The following is an 8,697-nucleotide window of genomic DNA, read 5'->3' on the forward strand; positions in this document are numbered from 1 at the left end:
ATTCACAATGATGAGGTAAAATAAAAGTGAATGGAAGTTAAAATTACAAAGTGACATTCAAGTTAAAAAAAATCAGTGAATCTGGATTAAGATTAAAAACAGATTAAACAAGTTGAAAGTGACGAGTATTTCTGGTTTACAGTTAATTTTAAATGTAGACATTGTGGTGAAAACCCTCCCGAATACCAGCAAACTTCTGAGGACCTTTGATTTCCCTTGACCCGCCTGACGATGGTCGAGTGACATCATGAGGAAACGCAAGACATTCATAAAACCACAAGACTGCGACATTAAAATGTTCCTTTTTCACTTGTGTTGATTATGATTCAGTCACATACTTCACAGAACTCCACATTGTTTAAAAACCCTAAAACCCCGAACGATACTGCAGATTTTTTGAGATTTTAAATTGGCACTATTAGGTGGAATAATGGAATAACGAAGCGTCATCAACAGTCACTATAAAGCTCTGTTACACGATTAGGACAATGTTCTTTCATGTTGTCCTAAAAAAATAATTGCTAAAGCTGCTGGGAACGAAGGTGGACAATTTTTGCATGAACAAATGTGATTTGTTAAGGCGTAAAAAAAAAACCCAGTGGGTGAAATCTCAGCTTCAGTCTCTGACCCTGATGATTCATTCTGTGTAGACTGACTGCAGACAGCCAGAGGTTCCACCTCTGCCTGCCTTACATCAGTTCAAGTAGAAGAAGGAAATCAGGCGGGGACTGCTGGGAAGCCACTCCAGGGTTTCCCGTCGCAAGACCCACTTTGACAATACTATTTATGTTGTTGACGTCCCAACACTAACTGTAGTCGTACAAATCCTGCACCAGATACAGCAGGAATGTTCGGCTGTTTATTATATTTAAGGGCAGACACGTCTACAAGCTCACGCAGCAGCTGAGCTGGAAAAGCTTTCTGGTTTGTTGGAACTTTTCTGGAAAGTTTGTGAAACATCCTAACTTATTGGGTCAGACATCAGAAGTGAGTCTCTTTGGTATCTTATTCTTTTTAACGTTTGACCTTTTGACTTAACGGCACGCCACTCTAGAAGAGTGAAGTCTGTGGCATTGAGGTTCATCCTCTGGGGACCATGAATAGGTTTTACAAGCCAATTCACACAGACTTCACCACATGCTGACGTTGACCATGTGACCCTACAAGGATGTTGGAGTGCTGTCCAGGTTCCTGTCTGGCCAAACAATATCCTCAACACAAATGACATGAGGTCCTTGTGCCCAAAAGCATTGCCTGGGACGTTTGTCGGCATCGGCCAGCACAGCGCCGCTGGGCAGCAGCGGTGAACCTTCCTCTATCACCACTGTGTAGAATGTCTTGGGGTTTGAGGGGAACAGACACAAGCAGTGAGCCTTGCGTGGGACGGGAGGAGGGACGTGTTCCTCCTGCAACCTCCTCAGTGCAGACAAAGGAATCATCATCAAAGGGTTATCATCAACATCGTCTTCCTCTCCTTCCTGTCCCGTTCCTTCCACACTACCTTCTACCTCCACGACGACTCTTTCATCCCCGTCACTTTCTTCTGCTTTCACATGTTTCACAACTTCATCCTCTTGTTGGTTATTATTAGTCTGTCTAATGAAGATCACTGGAACCATTTTTTCACCTCCATTCAGTCTGTATTTGAAAGCACTCCATCGGTAGTGACAGCTCTCCCAAATGAGCTGAAATCAAATGAAATACTCAGAATTTTGTGGCCTTTTTTTTGACAATAAGTTAAATTTTACCATGATGCTGCATTACTTACTGTACAATAAACAAAGAAACACAGAACTATTGCCAAAAGGAACCCGATGCCGATGGGAACACCAGAGACAACAATCTAAACAAATAAGAAATAATGACACACTTGATGGAAAGATGTGGAAAGAGATGTTATTTTGACCATGTTCTTGACTTAGTTTTTAATTCAAGGAAGGAACTAATGGAAAAAATGTATCAGGAAAATAAAAAATTACATCATTGATGATTTTTATAATGTTGAATATCTTACCCAAGTTATCATGACAGCCCAAAACGTTCTGCTGCGGTTTTTTGCAAGGGACAACACTACAGGAAGACAAGGCTGCACATGCACAAACACAAAAAGTAAAATGTCAGTGACAGAACACCTGTTTGTTTCCTTTTCCATTTTAAGGCCAAGAAAAAGGTATTCCACATCTTTCTAAACTTAGGTAGCATCTTTTGTTAGTTCATGTTAAGGTTAGGGGTTAAAACAATTGAAAAAGATTATCAACTTTGCTCCATGTTAGGAACGAAAGCCCTTCTTACCTGGAATCTTGTGTATTAAAGATTGTGGAATTGAGCCAAATTGAACTAAAAGACCTTAGAAGTTTGTGTTGATGCAGCTCATTATTTAGACCTCAGATATTTCAACATGAAAATTGGTTTTTCATACCTTTGGTAATGCAGAATGAAACATTTAATTAAGAGCTTCATTTACCTTGCCATAAATGAAGCGGTGTCCCACTTCAACCTGAAACAGCACCAGAAGTGAACATATGTACATTCCAAAAAATCATCACAAAACAACTTCAAATTTTGCACAACAAATGTAGTTCTGTGATACCCCACTCACACATCCGGAGCTGTTGTCCACTCCGTCACATGAACAGGAATCTGGGATTGACGAACCCCAGTCTTCATAGTCTTTGAGTCCACAACACTTAAGCTGCAGAGAACATAAGTGACACAACCATTGGTTTCCACCTCTTTCACAGCATCATGTTGTTTTTCCACTTCATCCTCCTTCCTTACCTCAGCCTGCCATTGATCAACCTTGTCGAAGACATTGCAGGTAGTTTCAGTCCACTGGTTTTGTGTTTTTCCAGGTGCATTTTCAAAATTTTGCAGCGTTAGGTTTGTGTAGTACTCCTCAAACTCTTGTATCTCCTAGAGATAAATGAAAGTTAAACAATTTTCTTCATTTGCTGCCAAGTTAATGTTCAAAATCTCACATATTTAACCCTAAAACTCCATCATGGATGAGGATTGGGTTAAACTTTAGCAAGTTTTGGGTTTTCTTTTGTTTCCAGCATCCATAATGAACTTTCATTATGCTAGATTTCCCCCACCTTGGCTTCTGCATCCACAAAAAAGTAGAAAGATACGCACATCATCACAAACAGGAGGCAAGATCCACACAGCAACTATGGAGAGACAACCCAACAGTACGTAAGCATAACATCTGTCTTCCTGATTGAATCTGGAGTGTTTAATTCACATTTCTCTGACAGACATCCACATACCGCTGTTAAGAAATAGCCCTTCCACCTCCACATCTCCACCAACAGAAACAAACAGACTGGCACACTCAAGCCTGACCATAAATACACCAGTTTGGCCTCATGTCTCAGTCTGGACTCTACAAAGTCCTGCAAGAATAAAGGTGTCGAAGTACAAACACAATCATTCTGGAACCTGAAATGTTTTGTATTTTCTGCCCAAATGATAAACTCTCACATAGAACAATAATTTTACCTCCTTGCTGTTCTTGCATCCTAAACTCTGGCTGTTCAGAAATTGCCCTGATGCCGTCAGGATGAGCAACAGCACACAAAATACCTGGAGAGTGACAGCAGATTAACTATACAACCTCAAAAGTGCTATTATTATTTTTCTAAACACACAAGATGTGGATAGATCTAGGATTGTTCATATAAATTGATTGATCGGGGTTTATTTTCCATCTGATTAAGAGTTACTGAAAAATACAAGACAAATACACATCAACTGCAAATAGTAAAAAGATTACTTACTGTCCATGGTATCAGAATCCATGTTCCAGTACATAGTCCGGCATTGGGCTTCATAAAGAACTTCTTTTTTTGGTTACTAGTCTCAGTCATGAGCTCGGACTCCATGTTTACAGCTATATTCCAGCTGTTCCTGGACTGCAAACAGTAAGTGGATCAGGGTCAGTGTAGTCATGGGAACACAGAGGAGGAGGAAACAGACCGTCAAGACGCCGCCTCTGTGAGGAGGCTGGAAAGAGGCTGGCAGAGCAACTCCTCAGTATGGAGGCTGGGAAGTGCCAAAAGATGATGGTGCGCACTACAATGTTGATAGTTTAATTCTAGGAATGGGAATAAAGGGACAGGAACATTTCTTCCGGTCACTGTAAAATATGTTTACAGTACTTTTAATCAGCAGTGCAACATTTGAGCCATGGGTCCAGGAATGAAGAATAATGTTAATAACACAGTCAAAAAGAAGGTTAACTTCAGGCCAACGGACCAAGCAGATGTGTTGAACAGCCCCCTCAGTAGTTGTTTTATATCTTGATATTGGATCCCCTTTCCTGGAGTGTCCCCAATACTTGAAAAAAGTGAAATGCCGACTTTATTTTTACACATATTTTCATGGAAACACAATAATTGTCTTTTGAATCTCTGAGCAGGAACAGACTCCGGGCTGTCATCCGCCTTCATCGGTTGGGTCAGAGTCTGGGTGCTGCCCGGAGTTTCTTCCTCATAAGGGTATTTTTCCTTGCTGCTGTCGCTTGTGCTCGCTCCGGAGGGTTCTGTTGGGTTTCCCTTTCTGTAAAAGCACTTTGAAATGTCTGTTAATGTGATTAAGTACTTTAAAAGTAAAAGTTGATTCATTCCTTGATAAAGCATCATTCTTCAGGGCCACATGATTGAAGTTGAAACTGTTTAAAACTTGAAACTCAACAGTTCTTTAAGCACCGTTTACTGAGACACAGTCCAAGCTGCAGGTCATGACCACTTGATGGCGCCAGTGCATAATTACTGACTTATGATAGTCTTTTGGCGGTAGTGACGTCATCATGTCGAAATAAACACACACACAAAGCAATCTTGAAGTTTCACACACTCCAACATGGTAACTGCAGCAGTGTCCAGTGTCACTGACATGAACACACACACACACACACACACACACACACATACACACGCGCGCACACACATAAAACACACACTGCTGAGAAGAACAGGAAGTGTCTAAACCTGACAGACCATCGATATCTGGTGCCTATTATCTGCTCTGTGTGTGTTTGTGCATCTGTGTGTGTGTGTGTGTGTGTGTGTGTGTGTGTGTGTGTGTGTGTGTGTGTGTGTGTGTGTGTGTGTGTGTGTGTGTGCGTGTGTGCGTGTGTGCGTGTGTGTGTGTGTGTGTGTTCCAGCTGGAATCAGTTGTACATATACTGTACAATTGAATTACTCCATGTTTTTCCAGTAATTCAAGACGTCTTCGTCGTACGCACTATTTCACATTTAAGTCTCTGGAGCTCCACAAGTGGCACAAACTCCATACTTCTTATAGAGAATGCTTCATGAGGAGTTTTGATGATGGAGGTGGAGGGGATTGTTCACCACCAGGTGTCCCAAGTCCCAAGTGAAGGCCATAGCCTGTGGTTTCACAAGGTGACCTGTCAGTGACCTGTGGACTGAGGTTGTCACATGTCTACGAGCACAATAGGCTGTATTTATGAAGGCATCTCCATCTCTACTGTTATTCTCTCTATCTGTGTGAAGGACTGATGGAGAGATGCCTGAGGGACAAAGGGAGCCCTACTGGAGTTGTGTACATATTACAGAGTCCAGCCTGTCGCCCCAGGGCAGACATATCTACCCCACATCATTACTGCAACAGGCAGGCTCAGGTTCTGTTTGTGTGTGTGTGTGTGTGTGTGTGTGTGTGTGTGTGTGTGTGTGTGTGTGTGTGTGTGTGTGTGTGTGTGTGTGTGTGTGTGTGTGTGTGTGTGTGTGTGTGTGTGTGTGTGTGTGTGTGTGTGAGCATGTGTGAAGCTGCACATATTTTGTCTGACAGTCCTCTAGACACACAGAGTCATCTCAAAGTGTTGAGAACATATCATTTTTAAAAATGTATGAAATAATTTTCATCCCAATATGGCTCTTGGTACTGTTGTTTTTGTCCTCATGTTTGAAAAGGGAAAAAAATAAGATTTTTCTCAATTCAGAACACCATAGAAAAGCATGGCTGTAATCAGTGATCTGACTCTCAAACAGGTCTGTTGAAGACCAGCATAGTCTGGATTAATCTGGATTGTACTTTACACACATATCTCAAACATAATAGGGGTCTATTGAGTGATTTGAAATATCTAACATTTTTTTATTTTATTTTTTCCCTTTTTTTTTTTAGATAATTGATTGTTAGACATGCAACTGACATGCAGATCGCAGTTATGGACATCATCTGATGTGGGGAACTGATGAATCCTGAGCTTCAGTTCTGACAGATATCACTCATGATGGATGAACAGTTTTTTAGGTTGGTAGAGGTAGGGGTTAATGTATGTGTGTGTGTGTGTGTGTGTGTGTGTGTGTGTGTGTGTGTGTGTGTGTGTGTGTGTGTGTGTGTGTGTGTTTGTGTGTGTGTGTGTGTGTGTGTGTCTGTGTGTGTGTGTGTGTGTGTGTTTGTGTGTGTGTGTGTGTGTGTGTGTGTGTGTGTATGTGTGTGACATCCTGCTGTTTACCCAAACACGCCCTGCTCTGATGAAAGAGAGGAAAGAGAGTTCAGTATTTAAAAGTTTGGGGGAAAGTCATCGAAAGATGGTCTGAAGTGTACACTAGTGTGTACTGGTGTGTCCTGGTTTATACTGTGTGTGTGCACTGTATGTGTGTGTTTGTGTAAGGAGCCTCCCTCCTTTGGGGTTGTGTATGGGCTTGTTATAGCAGCATTCCTCTACTCAGCTGCTTCTGAGCAGCACATTCCAGAAAGACGGAGATTGAGGAAAAAGAAAAGGGAGAGCTTGAAAAAGGGAGAATACGAGGAAGAGGAGGAAATGGGGGGTGAGAAAGAGAGAGCAGGAGTATGAGGAAAGGAGGAAAAGTGGTGAAGACTAGAGAAAGTGGGTAGGAGTATAAATGATGGACAGTGTTGATGTTAAGAAAGATAAAGGGAATATTTATTTGAGATGTTGCTCTCTGAAGTCGCTGGTTGATTACCCAGGGATTGGGGTCAGATACAGTCCAGAGAACCCAGCGCTGGGAAAAGGAAATGAGAGAGAGAAGGGGTTGGAAGGCTGTTCTTAAAATGTTATTCCCCTTCCAAACCACACACATTCACACAGAGTGAAGTCCTCTTTGGTGTGCGTTCATCTCTTCAGTCTGCTTGACCTGTTTCCACCGAACTGTGAAGGAGAGAAAGAAAAACCTCACCACAAAACACAGAACCGTAATGGTTCCACGGGATTATGACACTCACCAATACAGGTGGCAGATGAGCAGCTGCTGTTTCAGGCGTTTAAAGCACATAAACCTATGGATATCCCAGAACTGCACTTCTTCGCCCATGAGGAATGGGCTAAGATTCCTCAAGAAGGTTGTCGGAGGATAGCGTCTAGATATGCTTCATGTTTCCAGCAAATCCACTGGAGATGTTTGTCATAGAGGGTTCAACTCATTTTGGGACTGGAGTCACCAGCCAAATAGCATTTTGTGTTATATAATGGAAAAATACTGCACCTTAAAAGTAGAAGATTTAGTCATTGAATCTGAAAAACAATGAGGGTTGAAAAAAAAAATATTTATGGTGTTTAATGGACTTTTAGAAGAGGAGAGGCTATCAGACATAAAAACCTGCTGTGTCTCTCATGTCAGGTAAATCAATCAAAAGACAGAAACATAAAGACAGAGCAAAGTAAACTTTGAATATTTGGCGAGGAGAGCAAGCCAGTTAGTTTAAGGACAACAGAAACCAGTTAATGTGACGCTCGCTGGCTGCCTGACAGCCTCCTCTCTCTTTCTCCTCTTTCCTCTCTCAATGGACGGGGTTGTTTGCTGTCACTGGTAGAACAAAAGGAAAATAAAGTCATTTGGTTCTCCTTTTCTCTGACTGTGAGCCTGTTGGGAGGTTATTGAAGTTTATTGAGTCCCTGATGACTCTCTTAAGAACAACAAATTTTTTCCTTGTACCTTTCGAAATTCCAAAAAATTTAAATAAACTACATTCTGAAAAATGAGTTAAGCAACAATCCTTTAGTGGTGCAGCACAGCTGCTGAGATGCAATTGTGTGACCATTAGCAGAGATGCTTCATGATTAATTTGTTTGTTGCTATTTCTGGCTGCATTTTAATCCAGATTATGTATCTGACCCTTTAATCTGTTGGCTGTTAGCTGCTTCTTCACGCCAGGCTTCAGATAATCCTTTGCCCATCTCTATGTATGTATGTATGTATGTATGTATGTATGTATGTATGTATGTATGTATGTATGTATGTATGTATGTATGTATGTATGTATGTATGTATGTATCTATCTATCTATCTATCTATCTATCTATCTATCTATCTATCTATCTATCTATCTATCTAATATCCAGTTATGAATGGATGACAGGATTATTAAATAAAATGAGATTACTGTAATATTTTCTCTCTCAGATCTCAGATTTGTCACTTGTGTTAATATAACAGAAGAGCTGAACTCAATACATCAATATTTTAATGTAAAGCAGCTCAACATTTGTCTTTTTACATTCAGTTGATTATATAAAACATTAAAAATACAGAAAAACATTACAACAATAAAAAAAAAACGTGACAATATACAACAGACTTGCACTCAATCGACGGATTTGTCGGTCAAAATTGTTTTACAGTAATGGGTTCTTTACTGTAATTTGCTCATTCATGATACTGATGACCGCGAACACATTATAATGACTGACAGACCTTTAATCCAATT

At 40.8% G+C, this 8,697-nt stretch overlaps 1 protein-coding gene across 2 annotated transcripts; it reads right to left on the reverse strand.

The window, feature by feature from the left end:
* Positions 1-14: 14 nt before the first annotated feature.
* LOC137589278 (uncharacterized) lies at positions 15-3,904 on the reverse strand. 2 transcript variants are annotated; one of them, XM_068306909.1, is made up of 10 exons: positions 3,780-3,904; positions 3,502-3,585; positions 3,270-3,395; positions 3,096-3,170; positions 2,779-2,913; positions 2,600-2,692; positions 2,465-2,497; positions 2,015-2,086; positions 1,769-1,843; positions 15-1,685 (listed from the first exon to the last, which is right to left on the reverse strand). In XM_068306909.1, the coding sequence occupies exons 1-10, from the start codon at positions 3,882-3,884 to the stop codon at positions 1,161-1,163; spliced, it is 1,323 nt and encodes a 440-aa protein (XP_068163010.1). In that variant the 5' UTR covers positions 3,885-3,904; the 3' UTR covers positions 15-1,160. The 2 variants fall into 2 exon arrangements, with proteins under 2 accessions (XP_068163010.1, XP_068163011.1); XM_068306910.1 differs by lacking the exon at positions 1,769-1,843.
* Positions 3,905-8,697: the final 4,793 nt, after the last annotated feature.

Source organism: Antennarius striatus, chromosome 22 (assembly GCF_040054535.1).
Source record: "Antennarius striatus isolate MH-2024 chromosome 22, ASM4005453v1, whole genome shotgun sequence".
In the NCBI taxonomy this organism is placed as follows: Eukaryota; Metazoa; Chordata; class Actinopteri; order Lophiiformes; family Antennariidae; genus Antennarius; species Antennarius striatus.

Excerpts from the sequence above, each read along its gene's own strand:
- LOC137589278 (XM_068306909.1), bottom strand. The coding sequence starts at position 3,884 with ATGGAGTCCGAGCTCATGACTGAGACTAGTAACCAAAAAAAGAAGTTC. Across the intron at positions 3,171-3,269 it reads AGGGCTATTTCTTAACAGCG|TTGCTGTGTGGATCTTGCCT; the intron begins GTATGTGGATGT and ends GTCTCTCCATAG. Across the intron at positions 2,498-2,599 it reads TGGACAACAGCTCCGGATGT|GTTGAAGTGGGACACCGCTT; the intron begins GTGAGTGGGGTA and ends GTGCTGTTTCAG.